The sequence below is a fragment of the Cotesia glomerata genome, linkage group LG3 (assembly GCF_020080835.1).
Source record: "Cotesia glomerata isolate CgM1 linkage group LG3, MPM_Cglom_v2.3, whole genome shotgun sequence".
Classification (NCBI taxonomy): Eukaryota; Metazoa; Arthropoda; class Insecta; order Hymenoptera; family Braconidae; genus Cotesia; species Cotesia glomerata.
In genome coordinates, this window is record NC_058160.1 from 17948584 (window position 1) to 17970846 (window position 22263).

At 30.8% G+C, this 22263-nt stretch overlaps 2 protein-coding genes and 2 long non-coding RNA genes across 4 annotated transcripts; 1 reads left to right on the forward strand and 3 right to left on the reverse strand.

The window, feature by feature from the left end:
- Positions 1–225: 225 nt before the first annotated feature.
- On the reverse strand, positions 226–965 carry LOC123262038. The gene is made up of 2 exons (XR_006508831.1): positions 390–965; positions 226–306 (listed from the first exon to the last, which is right to left on the reverse strand). It is a non-coding gene; the product is annotated as an uncharacterized LOC123262038 (long non-coding RNA).
- Positions 966–1605: 640 nt separating this feature from the next.
- LOC123261415 lies at positions 1606–2939 on the reverse strand. Its single transcript, XM_044723008.1, has one exon. It carries the CDS (start codon positions 2713–2715, stop codon positions 1606–1608), a length of 1110 nt encoding a protein of 369 aa, XP_044578943.1. The 5' UTR covers positions 2716–2939.
- An 829-nt stretch (positions 2940–3768) lies between these two features.
- LOC123262032 lies at positions 3769–5293 on the forward strand. The gene is made up of 2 exons (XM_044724019.1): positions 3769–4448; positions 5176–5293. The coding sequence occupies exon 1, from the start codon at positions 3861–3863 to the stop codon at positions 4443–4445; it is 585 nt and encodes a 194-aa protein (XP_044579954.1). The 5' UTR covers positions 3769–3860; the 3' UTR covers positions 4446–4448; positions 5176–5293.
- A 119-nt stretch (positions 5294–5412) lies between these two features.
- LOC123262040 lies at positions 5413–16667 on the reverse strand. Its single transcript, XR_006508833.1, has 3 exons — positions 16336–16667; positions 5972–6159; positions 5413–5509 (listed from the first exon to the last, which is right to left on the reverse strand). It is a non-coding gene; the product is annotated as an uncharacterized LOC123262040 (long non-coding RNA).
- Between the last annotated feature and the right edge of the window lie 5596 nt (positions 16668–22263).

A 22263-nucleotide genomic window follows, 5' to 3' on the forward strand; every position in this document is an offset into this window, starting at 1 on the left:
TGCCAGTTTGACACAATAGTCTGCAAAGCTCCTGTCACCACTTGCTGAAAAGCCTCTTGACTTTTTTCCAAGTTCTCTAGTTGCTTACTTATATCTTTGAGAGCATCATTTTTGGATTTATAGGAAATGATTGCTGACTGTCATTACCGCTTAAAATGGAATTATTAGTTCCATTTGCTTCTACTACATTAATCATGTCAGATGTTTTTGGAAGCAAACTTTTTGCATCGCATTTGTACTTAGTATGGAAATTCTCACTCCATTATTTAGTGATATTGGAATTTTTTCAGGTTCTATGGATTTATCCTAAAAATATTGTAAAATTAATATAAAATAATTATATAAATTTTCGAAATTGCGTTGTTTGAATTGCTTTTCATTATACTTACATCATGCAACTGTCCACTATCACTGGCATGACTTGAATATTTCAATGTCATTTCTTTGGATGACTTTTTAAGTTTTTTGGGATTTTTTAGTTTCTTGAAAAAATAAGAAATAATTAAAATTAAAACATTTACAAACATTCATGATAATTTGTTGCAGCTTATCTGTCGATATTGAAGCTGAAATAGTATGGATAAAAAATGTAAACGAAAATTTAATTTCAAATTTGCTAAAAGCAACTTATTGTAATGAATTAAATTTTTTTAATTATCATTTATGTTGTACTTCTAGTCAAATTTTTATCATTTTTTTTTTTTTTCAAAGTTTTACAAGTATGGCTATTAATTATAAAACATTCTTAATTTTTATCAGGAACAACAAATCGCTTAGCACCTTTCTTAAAAATTTTCTAAAAAGTCCTATACTCATTAAAATCATTTCAAATTACTTTATAATTATCTCTAGAAGTATATGATTACCATAGAAAAAAGTTAAATAATATTACCATCTAAAGTAACATGTAAAGTCTATACTTTATTTTTTTTAGTTTTTTTATCGGTGCCACTTTTTTTGATTTTTTGTTTGGGTTCAGGTCCGTCAACGCTATAGAATCTCTTCTTTTTCTTTATAAAATATTTTTTTTTTTGCATATAAGAGATAATAATACTATTATTTAAAAAATTCAACGATAATATGAATAATATATGAGCCTAAGAATAAATGTACACTGACCTTGATTTTTTCTGCTTCGTTTTCAACTTTTACTACTGATGAATCTATTTTTTCTTTAAGGGACTGTTTCGGAGAGGTCACTTTCTGCGTCAGAGGGGTGACTTCTTGTAGAGGAATTTTACTCAAAGTTGGTTCAACATTTTCTTTAGCATAATTTTCATCATTTGATATATTTCCATCAATAATCTATCATAAATGTTAAAATACCCAGATTTTATTTCATCATCTCATAAAAGTCATTGCGTTTTTTCCACAAAGACTCATAAAAATATGGTTTTGTTTACCTTTTCGTTGTTAAATTATTTCTAAACATGATCTAATTTACTTTAACATGGTCGAATTATGAACAGCGTTATTTACATGCTTTTTCAATTAAATACTATTAAAAACAAAAGTGAAGAGATATAGATAAATTTTGGTACACTGCTTTAATAGGGCTTAATACATTTATCAAAAAAAAAAAAAAATAAAAATAAATACAATACTTTATATCAGTAAAACATAAATATTTTTCGGAAACAGAGAAATATAATTATTGGCTCCTGTTGAAAAAAAAATGACTTTCTTTAAAATAGCTTCAATATTGATGATTATAATTTCTCCTTCTACATTTACTGCTTGTATGATATGGAATAATTGCGTGTTTGACTGAAAACTTGTTGGAGCAGTTAATATCTGATTACCAAAAAGATAACAGGTATTGTTATGAGAAAAAAAACCGTTGATAAGTTTAAACTTTTTTGAATCTAACTGGACTACTGTGTCATTTGTTTTCTTCGGACGATTGTAAGCCGTGCTACGAAGTACCATTTTATTATAAATGCATCTGTCGAAGACTTTAACTGAAGAAATATCGTCGAAATATTTACTGATCAACACAACCAGTTTATCGTTAGGTGATTCTTCATCGCCGATCAGAAAAGCATGGTTATCACTTCGGGTGCAAATTTTTAGTTGATGCGGCTTAAATAAATCCTTACAATATTTACGACATGTCTCGGATTCAGTATTGTAGTCAATGTTACATCGAATATTTTTTTCTTTTAGTACTGAGTTTACTATTTGATTTGATACACCACTGACTCCAGTAATGTAATGTTTAATAAGGAAAATCATGCTTTCAAAAAGAAAAGCCGAAGTTGACCACAACGGTTCACTTTGTTTGACAGATTCTACTAGATGAAACAACGAATGTAAATTAAATGTCATTGAACTAACACCATAAATTATTTGACAATCACGTACAAATTGAATATTTATTTCACATATTATAAGGTCCCTTTCTCTTATATTGTCAGTCATTAAGACATAAATGCTTGACACTAATAAGAAATATGACTGAAAACATTTTTCATTGAGAATACCAGATAAACACGGGACGCTATCAAATAATAACCACGACTCCCATTCCGAAGCTTTCCACTTTGCTGTGTGGTCAATAGTTCTTACAAGTCGATGAATTTCTTGTGGTCTTTTAATGTTTAGCTGACGAGCTGCAATTTTTTTTCGTTGTTCGGGCTTTAAATAATACTCAGTCCCTGGCTTACTCCACAATGCCCAAAGTTGTCGTGCCACTACCAATAGAATGCCGTGCATTTAATCTAAAGGAAAACCCCATACACAATCGAAATGATTTAGTTTTCGCATTGCACAATTACCTTTGACTCCGTTTATTAGTTTCCGCAATTTTTCAACTTCTTCGACATCTTTAGTATGGCTATCTTTTGTCCGCAGTAGTGAAGCTTGTTGAGTGATTGGGTATCTAACAGCAAAACTATCATAAACTCCAGTCGCATAACACCAGCTACAGCCCGAATACCCATTAAGGGGGGAAATACGTGTAGAGGCTTGAAAAAATTCAAAATTTTTTTTTTCATAAATCGCTTGTAAAACTATTGAAAAATATACAGTTAAAATTTCAGGTCAAAATTATTATTCGTTCAAAAGTTACAAGCGATTTAGTAAGTGCGCTCGGTACAGCGCCCGAGAACATAATTACCTGAACGGAGCGGTCGGTTAGGGTCGAGTAGGTAGTCATTCATATACTTCCAGGTATCTGTGAAAATACTTACAATTCGATATATGATCATATTCACAGTGCTGCTAAAAAAATATTTGAATTTTGTTGTAAGAAAGCTGTAGATGAAGAAAAAAAAGAAAATGAGAAGCACGAAAGACCTCTTCTTAATTTTAAAGTATCTGGTGATGGAACTTGGAGGAAACGAGGATTCAAATCATTATTTGGCGTTACAACTCTAATAGGCTATTATACTGGAAAGGTTGTAGATTTAGTTGTTCGGAGTAGTTATTGTCATGCGTGTGCAATATGGAAGAACAAACCGAAAACTTCACCGGAATATATAGCTTGGGAAGAAAACCATGATGAAGAAAGCTGCACACAAACACATGAAGGATCTGCGGGAAGTATGGAAGTTGAAGCTATCAAAACGATGTTTACAAGGTCAGAAGAATTACACGGAGTAAAGTACGGTAATTATATAGGCGATGGAGATTCCAAAACATTCTCAGCAGTGATAAAATTGAACCCGTATGGTGATGAACTGACAGTAACTAAAAGCGAATGTATAGGTCATGTGCAAAAAAGAATGGGAACGCGACTCCGGAGCGTAAAAAAAGAAAAACAATTGGTTGGAAGAGGAAAGTTGACAGAAGTTTTAATAAAAAAATTAAGCACTTACTATGGACTAGCAATTAGGAGAAATGTAAATAGCGTTGAAGACATGAAAAATGAGATATTGGCAACTTATTTCCATATGATATCAACAGATGATAATCCACAACATGACAAATGTCCAAAGGGTGTAGATAGCTGGTGTAAGTGGAACGAAGCTAAAGCTCTGGGGACAGAACCTCCAAAATATCCGACACCTTTGCATCCTGACGTTCAAAAAGCGATTTTTCCAATTTATCAGGATTTATCCCGGGTAGATTTATTGGAGAGATGTTTAGGAGGCCATACTCAAAATGCTAATGAAAGTTTTAATTCAACTATTTGGCGTATGGCCCCTAAACATTTGCATAGTGGTTTAAAAACTATTGAAATTGCTGCATACTTGGCTGCTTGCTTATTCAATGAAGGCAGTTCAAGTATTTTATTAGTCATGAACGAGTTAGGTCTCATCGTTGGGAACAATAGCTTCAATCACGCACAACAATCCGACAGTCAGCGCGTAACCCGTCAGAATCGACGCAGCTCCTTGGACAGTAAAGAAGCCCGAAAAGCACGAAAAGAAAAGCTACAAGCTCAAAATGAAGCATATGAAGCTGAAGAAGGCTTACAATATGGTGCTGGAATAGCTGATTAATTGGTAAGTTGTTTCAATTCGTTTAATACAACTTTATATTAACCTTTTGGCACCGTGGCTTTATTTACCAGTAACAATTTATCGAAACAAAAATTTTTCATAAAAAATTATCATACAAAAATTTCTCACATGCAAAAATTCTCACTCAAAAATTTCTTGATTAAAAATTTTCACAGAGCAAAAATTATCATTTAAAAGTTTCTCAAATATTTTATTTTCACTTTATCATTAAAAATTCATAATTAAATAAATATTAATTTTAATAATAATTAATAATACCAAATAAATTTTGACAATGAGAAATATTGCCTTTGTGAAAATATCGAACAAGAAATTATTGCTGATAATTTATGTCGCGAGAAATTATTGCATGACAAAAAGAGACGGTCACCTTAACTTTTCATCACTTATTTTTAAACGCGTTTTTCTCGAAACTAGTTTTTTCGAACTAGTGTACACTCTAGCTTAAAAAGTTTTTAACCAATCATCTTCAAATTTAGTATATTATTTCTTTACATAATTGTGCTGAATATGAACCTCAATCAGAAGCAATTTTTTCATTTTAACTAATTTTCTTATACTAAACAATAAACAAAAAAAAGGTAAAAAAACATGACTTACTTTCACAGCCGTCAAAAAAATGAAAATTTTTTTTTTTTTTCTTTAAAATGAGGTTCATATAGAAGATACATGTCTAAAAAAAGTTATAATTTTGATGCATTGATTTCAGATAAAAATTATGGCCTCCATGATGTACACCAGTTGCGAAGTCGGACGACAACCTACGAGATGTATCAGCTGATATCTTTACTACTTTTTAAGTTTTATTCTTGTAAATGTAAATTTTTACTCTTTAATATATGTATAAAATAACCCAAAAGTTTGAATAAATAATATTAATTTTTTATACCTTTAAATAATTGATTAAAATCTGCTCGAAAACGGCCATCTACACGTATTTCCCCCCTTAATGTCACTCATCTCTGAAGCTGTTTCCTGATTTCGAAAAGTTGGAACTATAATCCTTCTGCTTGCAATTAGCTTCTCTAACTCCGTAATTGTTTCTAGAAGAGCATGAATACTATGAGTACATCGATCAATTAATTCGATAATGGACATACATTAAATATGACAAAATTATAATAACAAAAACCGGGAAAAAAGTAAATAGTTAAAAAATTTAAAATTATCAAGTAATATTCCTATATCAATGATATTATTAAATGCCGTAATGAGTAACAGAAAATAAAAAATATCTTTGAAGGATGTAGATTCATCAGTCGGAAAATCTATTTGAAAATCGTTTTTTGTTAATACTCGATATTTCAGAATGATAATTGATTACGCGTAATGTATACTAAAAACATTGAAATCATTGTGTGTAATAAAAATTATAGAAATAAGTTTTATCCATTTAAGAAATATTTGGCACATAGACATTATGACGTTTTACAAGCCTGCAGATGATAAATATACTTAAATAAGACTTTGAATAGTACACAATAAATTAAGAAAAGAATAAATACCTTCAACATTAATGAGCACAGCTAATTTTGGTTCCTCATTCTTATAATGAACAAAATATTGCTTGTTTTTATTAGGTGGCAACGGAATTTTGTCATAGTTGTGTGTCAAGGCGAACGGAATCGTATCAAATTTATTTTCAGCTATCAATTTTATGTAGGCAAATATCTCGTCTCTCGTCCTTTATCAACTAGAATATAATAGTAAACCTTGATTCCCAGTGAACACATGACTTCAATATGACGTCATTTATAAGTCATAGGAATGTCACAATATTTTACGTAAATATGACGTATAATTGACCTGTGATCCAATTATGATGTAAAAATATATGATATATTTTTGACATCATACTGATGTAAGTTTATTACTTCTCTATGATGTAACGGAAATGACTTAGATATTACGTACAACTGACATAATATATAAACTACAATATTACGTCACATTAATGCCATCATTGTATGTTGTAACGGGGTGGTTAGCCCTGTCCAATTGGTCACCCCTTTCCTCTTTGAAAAGGGCGCCACTGGGATTTTATACTCGGTGTCCCAGAAACCGGGGAGCATGAGAAGGAAAGATCGGGTCGTGAGAAGTTGAGAAAGGCTGAAAAATTAATACTGAGAAACAATTATTAACAATTTAATTATTTATTCAATATAAACAATTTTATTTTAACAAAATTCCTTAATAATATTACCCTTAAAATTAACCTATCAATTACTTAATTGTGAGGACCTCTCACCTACGCAGGCACTTGCCAAAACTTATAACTAAATATCCTTAAATTCTTTCAACTATAGATCATTACGCATCTATCTTCTTACTTAATCATAGACCATTACGCATCTATACTTAATTTCTAAATTTAATCATAGACCATTACGCATCTAGATTATTAATTCCTTAACCCTCGTCCAACTGACGGAATACCATATAATCTTACTAAATTTCATATAAAATCATTCACCGGACGTTAACTTCATTTCTCAAAATTCTTTTATTATTCATACATCTTAATTACCAATAAAACTATATCCCAAACTTCGTATTCTCCAAATTTACCAAAATTACGCCCAACAATTTCTTAATACAAAATTCCGACCTTCAATTTTAATTCATTAAATTCATTAATCCATCTTACTTAACTAAATTCATTTTTAACTTACTTAACTAAATTTTCAACTAAAATTATCAATCAATTTATTCTACTAAACTCACTAATTTATTTTATTTCTCAATCTCCACTAATAATCTTTACAAAATCCACTAAATACTTTTATTGACAAAGTTCATTACTCATCTTCTAAATTTACTAGATTCATCAATTCTTCTTAGCTAATTTCTCTAATCAATTATTCTTAAACTCAATAAATTTCTTAATAAATTCATTCGCTAAATTAACTACTTTAATTTCCCAAAAAAATTCTAAATATCAACTGTTATAATCCTAAGCGTCTTAACAAAATTTCTCAGCCATGGAACTCTCTAGAATGACCTTCACTGACTTAATTACGCATTTTTATTTCTTATTCCAATTTACTTTTCTTTATATCTCGAAAATTATTAACTAAATTAATTTATTATAGCCAGCAGGCCTATAATAAATTACTGATTAAATTATCTACAGTAAATTCACAAATAACTATTAATCTCATTCTTATAAAATAAATGTCCAATAACAAAAACTAGCTAAATGACCTTGGCGCATGAATTTCTAAAGTACAAAACTTGCTAATACTAAGATGACCGCTCAAGAAATTAAATTTAATTATTTTGGCCTCTTAATTAGATTATTAATTAATTTGGCCTAAAATAACTTAGAATACCTGACAACTGAAACCGGTACTCCAGCGATGAAATCTTTTCCCAGTAGAAAGAAAATGACGGGATCGGCTTCACTGTGCTTACTGACTTCCAAGGCTCCAGAAACTCGTATCTCCAAATTACACCCAGCTCCCGATCTTATCCTCGATCAATTTATCCTAGAAATTCCAGTAAATAAATATTTCGAATAAGACGAAGATCGTCAGCCAAATGGCCTAACGACAAGTAATTTTTAACGAAATACCAGACAATAAAATTTAATCGCTTCGTTCCATTCGTGAAGCCTTAAGAAAGCAACTACTTACTTGTCTTAGAAAATTATCCCACGCTGGAACACAGTTACTTAACGTACTCGCAAAATTTGCAGGAAGAAAGAGGGTCTTGACACCAGTGCAGCCAGATCGTAGGATTTTTTTACCCCCACTTTGAGCCGTTTTCAATGGGCTTAAACGGGAAGATACCACAAAGTGGGGGTAAAAAAATCCTACGATCTGGCTGCACTGCTTGACACAACACCCGGCGTTTTTATAACCTCTGCTCGTGCTCTCCAACTTCGCTCCCGCGCTTCATTTTCCGGGGACAGCGGTGGGGACTCCGCGATACATACGACCCGGTGACGAGTCGTACAACTACTTCATCGCGCTCCGAAGGTAAAGAGTAGCTCCTACTCACCGCGGCACGATAATCAAAATTAAGTCCCGCGGGAATTCAAATTCCCTGTCACAATGTCATAACGACGTAAGTTTAACATCATGCATTTACATCAGTGACAAGTCATGGTTGTACGTAATCTTGACGTAAGTTTAACATCATGCGTTTACATCAGTGACAAGTCACGGCTGTACGTAATCTTGACGTAAGTTTAACATCATGCGTTTACATCAGTGACAAGTCACGGTTGTACGTAATCTTGACGTAAGATTAATATCATGTGTTTACATCAGTGACAAGTCACGGTCGTACGTAATACCGATACCGTTGTGAGTCATTATTTAACATCAATAATTTGTCACAATTGTACATAATACTGACGTAATTTGAAAGTCATTTTCTAAATCAGTGACAAACGATTATTTTCCATTATATTGATAAAATTTGGGGGGGGGGTGTATTTTTTTAATATTATCGATTGATCAAAATTTATCAAATATAAAACTTCTTTAACAAGATGTCTAATTTACAATTAATCGCTAAATATTAGTGAAAATTGGTTTAAAATTTAGTAAGAATCAGGAAGAGGTAAACAGTTGATTTAAGCCGGTACCTTGCAAATTTAAGTCCGTTCTTAATAAAAAAAATTTATAATTTATAATATCAATGAATATATTCTAACATATTAGCAAATAACATACAAAATATTTTTCATTTACGTTTTTAATAAAAAAACATACAAATTAAATACATGTGGGATATAAATTTTTTATATCTTTGCTTGTATGTTTCCATACACTGCAGAAAAAAAATCTTGACTCAAAGGTAAATTTCTTTGGACCAAGAATATATTAGAGATGACTGAAAATTTCGTGAATGAAGTCAAAATTTCTTGACACTAAAACACTTCTTGCTCCAATATAACTTCGGCCACCGTCAAAATTTTCTTGGTGCAAGAAATACTTTTTTTTCGGTACATATGTTTCTCACTTATATTTTTTCCATGAATTTAGGTACTTTTATCCATTGTAAAAATGTTTTCGACTTCATTCAGTATAAATGACTTGGTGTGAAACTGATAACAAAATACCGAGTTCAATTTATGTGGCATGAACTCTAAATTTTTAAACCGTCAAGCGAGTAAACATATAATTTCTTATGATTTCGCGTCAAGAAATTAAATGTCAGTCATTTAAATATTGCACTATTACTTGAAAAATAATTTTCTGACATTAGTACTGCTACTTATGAAACATTGTATTTGAAATAATTCAAACAGTTCCATGATTGTTATTGACGAGACTAATAATATTTTATACAGTAAAAAATTTTGCGTCATTGCGTCAAAAACTTTAGTGTTAAAAATTTTTGTGTCAAATATTTAACTTTTTTAAATGTAAATTTAACATTTATTGTGTTGAATCAACATAAAAAAATGTTAAATATTTAACATAAAAATTTTTAACACAAAATTTTTTGACACAATGACGTAAAATTTTTTTACTGTATACATCAAGTTTCATAATGTTGTTAGTATGTTAAATTAAAGAAATTCAAATTTCGAAAAAAATTGAAATTAAAAAGGAATATAGATTAAAAAAATGGTATACTTAAAAGAGTTGAAATTAAAAAAAAAATCTAAATTTTGTAAATTGAAATTTTAAAGAAGAAAAATCCAAATGAAAAATACTAAATTTTCGGAAAAAATTAAATAAAAAAAAAGTTCGAGTCTTGAGAAATCAATAAGAATTAAAAAATATTCAAATGACACGGATACGTCGTTTACTCTGAAAAAATTTCACTCTGTGAAAGTTCTCTGTGTCCGCAGAGAGTCTAAAGTTCTCTGTGTCCGCTTTTAGACGAAAATTTTTGAAAGTGTAAGATTCAATCAATTTTTATGAAAATTTATAAATTGCCTATTCATTACCACAAGTTTCACTAGCGAGCCTTTTATAAGAGTTTTTACAAAGTTTTATAGAACTTTATGAAATTTCATGAGTTTAATGAAATTTTATGAAATTGTATAAATTATTAGAGTTGAATTTTATATAATTCCAGCTCTTAAAATCCATTTAATCTCAGAAAAAATTATGAAATAAGCATTTTTCGTCATGTAAGGCTTATCAAATAAGTTATTTATTACGTGACATGAACCGTTACTTGGACAAGTGAGCAGCGTTCCAGACTCCGATACGTGAGGACCCAAGTTCGAGCCCAGCATATCTCAGGATTTTTTCATCAAGTATCAACATATAACTAGTGTTTCAAACTTTGTAATAAGTCCACAACACTATAATTAATTTCAAAATTGCCATCTTTTTATTTTTGAGAAATTTTTTTTTTTTAATTTTTTCTGAGGTACAATTTTTACATCACTTACATCACTTTTACGTCATAATGACATAACATCATTATCATGATATAGACATCACGGGTATGTCATATTGACGTCATAAATGTCATTGAGACATAATACTGACGTCACGACTACGTCATATTTTAACGTCAGAATCTTACGTCAAGAAGTGTGAAATAATGAGTCACATATGACTCATTCGTGACTTGTATCTTACGTAAATCCTGACATAGCCCAATGTCATTTTGACGTCACAATGACGTAAACGTGTTTACTGGGTTATTGGAAAAAATTTGAAATTATCTAAAATTTTAATGTGAATATAACGAATTAATTTCATATTTTTCCTATGAAAATATATATATACATATATATATATATATATATATACTAGCTGTTACCCGCCCGCTCCGCTGGGCACTTAGCATTGTATTTAGAATTTAATAGAATTGTATTTTTAGATCTAGACTTGAAATTAAATTCGAGTATTGTTTTGACTTGCACAGATTCCAAATTCCATCGGATTGGCCTGTACCTTTTATCTATGTGATTATTCTAGCTATGGCAACGGTAACCATGGCAACGGCAACCATGGTAACGGCAACCATGGCAACGGTAACCATTGCAACGGTAACCATTGCAACGGTAACCATGACAACGGTAACCATGACAACGGTAACCATGACAACGGTAACCATGACAACGGTAACCATGACAACGGTAACCATGACAACGGTAACCATGACAACGGTAACCATGACAACGGTAACCATGACAACGGTAACCATGACAACGGTAACCATGACAACGGTAACCATGACAACGGTAACCATGACAACGGTAACCATGACAACGGTAACCATGACAACGGTAACCATGACAACGGTAACCATTGCAACGGTAACCATGACAACGGTAACCATGACAACGGTAACCATTGCAACGGTAACCATTGCAACGGTAACCATGGCAATGGTTGATTAGCATGGATGGTGGCGGGGGGGGGGTGAGTTCTATAATTGATGGGTGCCACTTGATGGTTTCTTAGATTGGCGAATCAAAATGACATTTTCTAAAAAAAAAAAGAGAGAGAGATATCGGGAAGGGGGAAGAAGGCACGGGAGGGGAGGGGAAGAATGAGAGGGGGGAGGGGGTAGCATACGTGATGGTAGACGAAAAATCCATTTTGGCTAGGAATTGCGTAAAATCCGTTCTTAGTGAGCGTCTACATCACGAATGGAGTAACTATGCTAAATTTCAAGTCAATCGGGCGAATAGTTTCGGAGATCTCGTGATGAGTGAGTGAGTGGTATTTCGCTTATATATATATAGATTATCTTAAATCTTCCTTTTTTTATAATAATTTAACGATATTGTTGTTAAATTTTAGAGAAGATACATCAAACACAATTTACCATTTTAATTTTAATCATTAAAATCAGTATAATCATTTAACAATATCAACATTAATATTTATGTTATATTTATCTGTTTTATGATATAATGGAGTTCATCCTTCATGATCATTCCAATACATATTAACTATTTCAGTTATTAATGATTTAGCTATTCTTTCTTAAAAAAAGTATGATTATGAATTCCTACTGTCCCAACAATCAATCGATAAAAATCGATGTATTTGCCTAACATTGTATAGAATAATACTGTTGAATAATAATTGTATAGAATATTTGTATTTAGTAACTTTCTACTTTTATTCTAATCAATCCTCTGAATTTAGTTTACAACCTAATTTGTTATTACAATTTATTTATTTTAACAGTTGTTATAGCAACGGTAACCATTGCAACTGTAACCATGGCAACTGTAACCATGGCAACTGTATCCCTTGCAACGGTAACCATGGCAACGGTATCCATGGCAACAGTAACCATGGCAACGGTAACCATGGCAACGGTATCCATGACAACGGTAACCATGGCAATGGTAACCATGGCAATGGTAACCATTGCAACGGTAACCATGGCAACGGTTGATTAGCGTGGGTGGCTGCGTTGGGGCGGGGTGAGTTCTATAATTGATGGGTGCCACTTGATGGGTTTCTTAGATTGGCGAATCAAAATGACATTTTCTAAAAAAAAAAAAAGAGAGAGAGATATAGGGAAGGGGGAAGAAGTCACGGGAGGGGAGGGGAAGAATGAGAGGGAGGGGAGGGAGTAGCATACGTGATGGTAGACGAAAAATTCATTATGGCTAGAAATTGCGTAAAATCCGTTCTTAGTGAGCGTCTACATCACGAATGGAGTAACTATGCTAAATTTCAAGTCAATCGGAGATCTCGTGATGAGTGAGTGAGTGGTATTTCGCTTATATATATATATAGATATATATATATATATATATATATATCTATCTATATATATATATATATATATATATATATTTGGGCATTAGTTTGGGCATTTCCGGTGAAAATTCCAAATTTGGCCGGAAGTGCCCAATTAAATTTCCTGTTAAAAAATTCTATGAAAATCAAATACATCGTCTCACTCCAAAATATCTCAGAAAATGCCCAAACGCAGCCCCTGTTAAAAGCGGAACTCAAAATTCCAATTTTAAAAGGTTCTCCACGGGAGTTACATTTTGGCACACCCTAATATATATATATATATATATATATAGATATATATATATATATATATATATATATATATATATATATATATATACAGTTGTAACGGGGTGGTTAGCCCTGTCCAATTGGTCACCCCTTTCCTCTTTGAAAAGGGCGCCACTGGGATTTTATACTCGGTGTCCCAGAAACCGGGGAGCATGAGAAGGAAAGATCGGGTCGTGAGAAGTTGAGAAAGGCTGAAAAATTAATACTGAGAAACAATTATTAACAATTTAATTATTTATTCAATATAAACAATTTTATTTTAACAAAATTCCTTAATAATATTACCCTTAAAATTAACCTATCAATTACTTAATTGTGAGGACCTCTCACCTACGCAGGCACTTGCCAAAACTTATAACTAAATATCCTTAAATTCTTTCAACTATAGATCATTACGCATCTATCTTCTTAATTTCTTAACTCTACATAGACCATTACGCATCTATTCTTAATTTCCTAATTCAATCATAGACCATTACGCATCTAGATTCCTAATTTCTAAATTTAATCATAGACCATTACGCATCTAGATTCTTAATTTCTTAAACCCTCGTCCAACTGACGGAATAACAAACAACATGTTTTACCCAATAAAAACTTCTTAATTATTCAATTATCTGAACTAATTTCACATAAACAACCTCGTCTACCTGACGGAATACCATATAATCTTATTCAATTCCACATAAAATCATCCACCGGACGTTAACTTCATTTCTCAAATTTTCTTAAATAAAATTTTAACCAATTTTCCTTAAATAAATTTAATCTCCAGATTAACTTAATTTACCAAATTCACCAAATTTTCTTATCGAATTTATCTAATAAATTATCCTTAATTCAATCAATTATTTAATAATTGATTTAGCACTTTTCTAACTTAAACAATTCAATTACATTTATCCACCGGCCTAAATTTAATTTTCCAAAACTTTACAATACTATCATAATCTACTAAATTTTACGCCAACACTTGTTTACTGCAAATAAATTTTACTACATTACATAATCACTAAATTTCTATACTAGTTCACTTACTAAATTTTCTACTAATATTTTCAATTAATAAATTCTACTGAACTCATTACAGGATTTACTAAATTTAATCTTCCTAGACAAAATTCTAAACATCAACTATTCGAATCCTAAGCGTCTCAATACAACTCTTAACTACATACATTCTAGAATGACCTTCACTGACTTAATTACGCATTTTCATTTCTTATTCAAATTTACTTTTCTTTGTATCTCGAAAATTCTTAACTAAAATTAATTTATCATAGCCAACAGGCCTATAATAAATTACTTATAAATTCTCTACAGTAAATTCACAAATAAACTATTAATCTCATTCTTTTAAAATAAATATCCAATAACAAAAACTAGCTAAATAACCTTGGCGCATGAATTTCTAAAGTACAAAACTTGCTAATATAAAAATGACCGCTCGAGAAATTAATTTTAATTATTTCAGCCTCTTAATTAAATTAATAATCAATTTTGGCCTAAAAAAATCGAAAATACCTGGAGACTCAATTATTGTTTTATCCAACGACGACTGATACTCCGGTCCAACTTGGCTGGCTCCGCCGCTTGACGTCTTGTCGTCTCAAACCACTATGTTAGCTTCCGGTCAGGGCTTGTCCAATTCCAAATACCGTAATAAACTCCTCAGTAGTTGCTTTCTATCGTCGGCGTTCAAAACTGCACTCTCTTGACTTATCTAATCTCAACAAGGTCACTGATTCACAAAAGGCAAAAGGCCACTGGCTTCCAGAAGGGAAAAAGCCTCGATGTTTTTCGTGCTCGCTCTTTTATAACCCTCAGCTCAGGCTCTCGAACTTTCCTATTGTTACGCCCCGCTTCATTTTCCGGGAACAGTAGTGGGGAATCTTGATTAGCACGCCCGGTGACAAGTCGAAACTCTTGTCAAAAATCGAAAAGTAAGGGAAAACCCTTACCTACCGTGCGTCAATTATCGGGGTCGATAATGACCCCGGGAAGTTCGATTTTCCCTGTTACACAGTATAAGTACAGAATCACAAACAAAAATTTTCTTTTAAACTTCAACACTTATCAACAATAAAATTATTAGTTTAACTGTAAGCAAATAATATACATAAAAATTTATATAATGTAAATATGACGAATTAATTTCATATTTTTCCTATGAAAAAAAAAAAATATATACAGTATTTTTGTATCAACAAATAAAATCTAATTTTTAATAATTTTATAGCTCATTTTTATTGTATATTTGAACTTTTACAGCCAATAATTTTCTAATAGGAACTACTAGATTCTACTAGTCAAACTGAAAATTCCGATACGATCCAATCGATCACAAAAGTTGTTCGAATAAGTACAGAATCACAAACAAAAATTTTCTTTCAAACTTCAATACTAATCAACAATAAAACTATTAGTTTAACTGTGAGCAAATAATATACATAAAAATTTATTCAATTATTAATGGATGTTCAAAATGTTTTTTAAATTTTTTACTACACAATCTGGATTGAAAAATTTTTCTACAACCTCTAAAATGAATTTTAACAGCCTATACACTGACGAACTTGAACAATAATTGGAGATTTTTTAATTATAGAAAAATTTTATGCTGGAACTGTGAGATGTATATAAAACACAATTTTTTAATGTAGCGTATTGGTTTTTAAGAGTAAGCTCGTTAAGATAAATTTTAAGTTTTTCTATCCCAATGTTTATTTATTTTTTCACCATTATTACTCAATATCAAAAAATAGTACAATATTTTTTTTTTAGATTATTAATAAAAACAAATTATCAATATCTAATTGCATGTTTCAAAAATTATAATAGAAAACGAACTAAATGAAACTAGGATTTTCTTAAATACAATTAATACTTACTTTTTACAACAGTTTTTTACTGTGATTTAAATTTCTTCGATAGAAATTCAGTTTTATATATTTTAGAAAAAATCTTTGTAAAATTCTTATGCTTATTAAAATGTAGAAACACTTTTGAAATAATACACTGGTTAATAAAACACGCAATAATAAGCACACTAATAGAGCATGTTGACGGATTACCGGTCAAGAAACAACTGAAGCAACGTGACTGCAGGCAACGTGTCATCGAGCTTTTATGATTTGTATTGTGTTCAGAAATACCTTACCCCTTCCACCGGCGTCTTAACTGAATATGATTTCCAACACAAACACATTCACACAAAAAATTACATTATCGCAAAATATTTACTACGAATTTCACTTCACTAAATTGTGAAGATATTCAAGAATTTATTTTTATTATTATTATTATTATTTAAAGGTTTTAAATATTATAAAATATTCAATAAGAAAGTTTAACATAAAATTAAATTAGCTAGATTATTTTTAGTTCCCGATCCACCGCTAGAGCGCGAAAAATTTGGTTACGCGTCCGTGCGAAGACTGTTGTTCCAAAATTGTTAAAAACAATTTTAAAAAAACGCTTTTGGCAACCTGATTCCGATCAGAGATTTTATCTGTCTTAAGTTCGCTAGTCGCTGGATTGTGTTTTCATCAATCAATTTGCTTTGAGTTTGGTCCGCTGGGATAAAATCAAGGTAAGTTGATTTTACATTAATTAATTTTTAGTTAGTGTGTGTCTCTGGATACTCACTTACTAAAAATTAATTATTACTTTCCCAGTATCTTCGCCTTCTGCCGAGATACTGTTGGTACGCAAACCGAGTAGGTGGGGCAAGAACCCTGGTTGGAGGGAACCATTGGGCAAGGCCTGGACCAGATCTTGGCCAGCCGTCATGCCAGTGTTCCAAGCCTTGGCATGAGGCTAGGGTGAGCCTCGGCTGACCACTGGGCGGACAATGGTCCGAGCCTTGGATGATGGCCATGTTCCAAGCCTTGGGAAACAAAAACACAAGGCTTGGGCCGAGTCTTGGGAAACAAATGGCCCAGGGCTCGGACCAAGCCTTGGGGAACTAATTTACCAGGACTAAAAAAAATGCAAACATTATTAAAAAATTAAATTTGATTTTAATTGTATTCGCGATTTTACGGTTTATTATCAGCTTTACATTATCGTATCTCGCGATTACACCAGATTACCTTGAAAAAATCTTTGCTCACGATGGGAATCGAACCTGGGTCACCCGCGTTGAAGTCTCGAACCGTACTGACTTCGCTGCACTTCGTAGTAACACTAACAGATTAGTTTTAGTTAAGTTAAACATCACTCAGTCATTTTGCTTTATTACATGATGTTCCATAATTAAAATTGAACTTATAACTGCTAAAAATTTTGTATAGTTCAGATAATATAATTTGTTGACAGAATACAGTTATGAAATGTTTTTTTTTAATTCATTTGATTTCAACGAAATAATTAAATTTTCTATTACCAAAAATAAATACATGATCATAATTGAGTACATCTAAATTAAGAAATTGTCACTTTTAATTTATAGAAAAGTAACTACTTAGTATAATTTCATTCAATAATTTTTTTTTACGAAATGTTCTTACTATTATTTAAGATAATGTGACTATAAATAATGAATAATTGAAGCATTTTTTAGCGTTAGATTTTCTTCATAAAAAATTAATATTTTTTATCATTGAAAAAAATTTTTCTATGATTCAATTAAAGCACCAAGCTAGTTCTGAATTTATATTTGGTCCGATAGTAATAACTTCCCAAGGCTCAATTTGGAAATATCGAACCATTGAGCCAAGTCTCAAGCTAGACCCGGGCCAAGCCTCGGGTGTCAGTGACTTCCCAAAACTATAGTTTCACTGATAGATATATTTGTATTAGAAGTAATTTGTATATGTGTAAGAGAGTGATAAGCAAACTTACTTGTTAACAATTTTTTTCAATATTTTTTTTGTGGAGAAAAATAAACATTTTTAAAATATTCACAATATGTATCAGTATTTAATTTATCATTTTTTATTCACATGAAAACTATTTTTTGAGCAGCTTCGAGAGTTTTATACATTTTTCAGCAACAAAGAAATGATAGTTAGAAATAATTGGTCAACGATTAATAACTATATTTATTAAAATTTTTTTGTTGACAAGTCATTTATTAAATTCTTCTATCAGTGTTCGAAGCATTGGGCCAAGTATCGAACCGGGTTTAAGTCCGTGGTGATTTTTCAAGGCTTGGTTGAAATGTATCGAGACATTGGGCCAAGCATCGGAGCAGGCCTCGGCCAGTTGTAATCTCCCAAAGCTTGGTTCCAAAATATTGAACTATTGGGCCAAGCTTCGGGCCAGGCTTGGGCCAGTGGTGTACCTCAAGGCTCGACTTGAAAATGTCGAACCATTGGGCTGAGCCTCGGACCAGGCTTCGGTCAGTCGTGATCTCCCAAGGCTTGGTTCCAAAATATTGAACCATTGGGCCCGGCCTGGGCCACTGGTAACTTACCAAGGCTTGGCAAAGTAACAAATGGTCCAAGGCTGGGCATTGGCAAACCCTACCTGGGAAGGATTTGATCCGCTTGTGCCTGGGAATAGAGTCAGAAGCTCCTGGACGACGCCGAATCACCAGGAAGGGGGAACTAGCTTTGAGTTCACTTAGTTCGCGATTTGAATTACCGACCGCCTGTTTATTATTGATCATTTAAATTTCGTTTAAATTAATTTTTGTAAAAGACCTAACTGCATTACTCTGTATTTATTGTTACTAAATTATATTTTTTTTTATCAACTGTTAAAAGCAATTAAGTTCATTTAATTTTAACTAATTATTTATCTGATTAAAACTTCCTCAATAAAATTGACCCTGGTTCCGGCGAGCTTACGAGCTGAGGATTTACCTGTTACAAAATGGCGTTCGAACAACGGACCCGTTAAAATATTGGTTATAACTAAATTAAAATTAACTAAATTCATAATAAGACTATTCACTGTAACAAATTAAAAATGTTTACTCGAACTCCACCCCAAAAAACCTCATATCTATGGGCACTACGTAAAGATGATTTATTTGCCGAATTAGAAAAATGGGATGTCCCATACGATAAATCCGCGTCTCTGATCGAACTACGACATACCCTCCGCGATTTTCTAGTACAAAAGAAACTCATGAATAATGACCGCATTAATAGTTGTGACAATATACACTGAGAGAAAATTTTATTCAAGAGTAATAAAAAAGTTTATTTGGACTTGAAAAAAAAACTTAGTTAATATTAATAAAATTATATTTCATATAAATAAAATTTTCTTAAAGACTAATAAAATTTTATTAGTATTTAATAAAATTTTTATTAGTATTTAATAAAATTTTATTAGTATTTGATAAAATTTTATTAAATACTAATGTGTTTATTAAAATAACTACGAGCGTCGCTTTCGTTTGCTGTCACAAATTCGCGCAGTTTGTACTCGCTCCTGAAGTATTACAACAAAATAATAATTCAAACAAAAAATAAATAAATATTTATCGATTTTTTTAATTTATTAAAATACATAAAAATATAGAAGTTAAATGTGCTAAAACACTAATATGAAAAAGTTGTTAGAGGATTGGCAATTATTATCTTTGTGGCCTATTTTTTCAGGTAAGTTGTTAAAAAAATTATTTTTAATTAATATACATAATTCATGTTCCATAATAAAATATTAATTTTTATTAACTATAATAAATTTTCACAGTAAAACTTTTTAATAAATAGTAAATAAGATTTTCCAACGAGACATCCTAACCTAACCTATTTGTTTACTCCCGACTGATATCCCCTAGCGGATCCGATTACACCGAATACACTAAAATCACACGGTGTAAATGTGAAAAAATTACACTGTACTTACACCAGAGTACCACGGTGTGTTACAGTAGGATTTCAGTGTAGACACAGCGGTGATCAAAAACTGCTGCGTTACACCGTGTTTAAACCGAATTCTCACTTTGAATGTAAACAACAGGTGTTACACCGTCTCTACACTGGAATTCCACCGTAAATGTAAAAAAGCGTGTGTTACACCGTCTCTACACTGGAATTTCACCGTAAATGTAAAAAAGCGTGTATTACACCGTTTCTACACTGGAATCCCACCGTGAATGTAAAAGAGCGTATGTTACACCGTTTCTACACTAGAATCCCACTGTAAGCAACAAGAACATAGATATTACACCGTACTTACACTGACTTTACTCCTAAACTTTTAAATCGGGTATTGCACCGTATCTATGCTGGAATTTCACTAGTTATAAAAATACCAGAAATACCCAGAAATCCCATTGTACACTGAGAAATAAATTTTCTTTCGAAAAAAAGAAACAATGCCGCAATAAAAAATTAATTTGCCGGAGATTTACAATAATTCAATTTCTGAGTTGAAGAAATAAAAAATTTTCAATCAATAATTTTCTTTTCAAAAAAATTTTTATAGATTTCGGAAAGAACAATTTTAGATGAAAATTCATAAATTTTCTATTATCTAAAATTTTTTTTTTCTAAACACAAAAAAACTATTGGTAATTATTTACAAGTGGGGTCCACCATTTTTATTATCATTTTTATGAACAAAATTTTTTTTTTATTTTTTACAAAAAAAAAAGTTGAATATCACCATTTTCTAAAAAATTTATAAATTTTTTTGAAAATTTGTTAAAATTGTGTTAATCAAATTGTTCATTTTTTTATGTATTTTTCAAAATAAATATATCAAAATTTTCAAAAAAAAAAATGAAAATTAAAAAAAATGAAAATTAAAATGGTGGACACCACTTGTAAATAATTACCAAATTTTTTTTCAACAAAAAAGTGACTGTGAGAAAAATTTTTATTTCTTCAACTCAGGAACATAATGATTAAAAATTATCAACAAATTAATTTCTTGTCACAACAATATCCATTTTTTTTTAAAGAAATTTTTTCTGTTTGAGTCAGCAAAATGACTTGTACATTCAAAAACTCTGTTATCAAATGATTCTACTAAAAAATTGTTAAGCCTAGCACATTATTTAAAAATGATCATACTCCATAACATTTGTACTTAAAATTTTATTCACAAAGATAGAAATACTTTTTTTTCTTATTTATTTTAATTAATTAATTTTATTTTCTTATTTAATTTTATCTAATTTAATTAATGTAATCTAATTTTGTTAGGGAGTGAGGAAATTTTTGCAATATTTGTTGGACATTTCGTAGTAGAAAATATATGTTTACAAATTCAATCACTTATTAATTAAAGCACACTAATAATAAATAATGCATGTTTTATAGTATGAAATAATATTTATTGATTTAATAGAAATAAATCTTTTAAGATTTTTGCAAGCTTTTGAGATGATATACGTAAAAAAATTATAAAAATATTAAAGTTACATAAAAAAATTATCTTTTTTTGTTATCAAAATCGAAATTCAATCTCAAAAGTACACTTTCAATTTTATTAACTCGTTAATTAAGATATATCAGTTTTATAAATAAAATATTGACTACTCATAATAGTATAGGATCCATTACTTTGAATTAGCGACAATAATTATAGAATTGCTATAGGAACTGTTACCATAATTTGTATTCGTACTCCTTATCATTGAACAGGAACAAATTTCGTAAAATAATGGAGACAGTTCCTATATTTTTCTTTTCATGTACAGTCATTCAAGAACTGTTTATTTATTCATTTCGAGTATTACTTACTCGATACATTTATAAATTTCATACTCTTGATAATCTCTTTGTCATTAGTCAGTTTCCCAACAATTTGGAAGATCAAAAACAAAGATGCCCATGTCTGTACATATTTGAGTTGCAGGCCGGACTAATTTTAAATTGCTTACAAAAGTTATGTCGTTGCTTATTTCTACT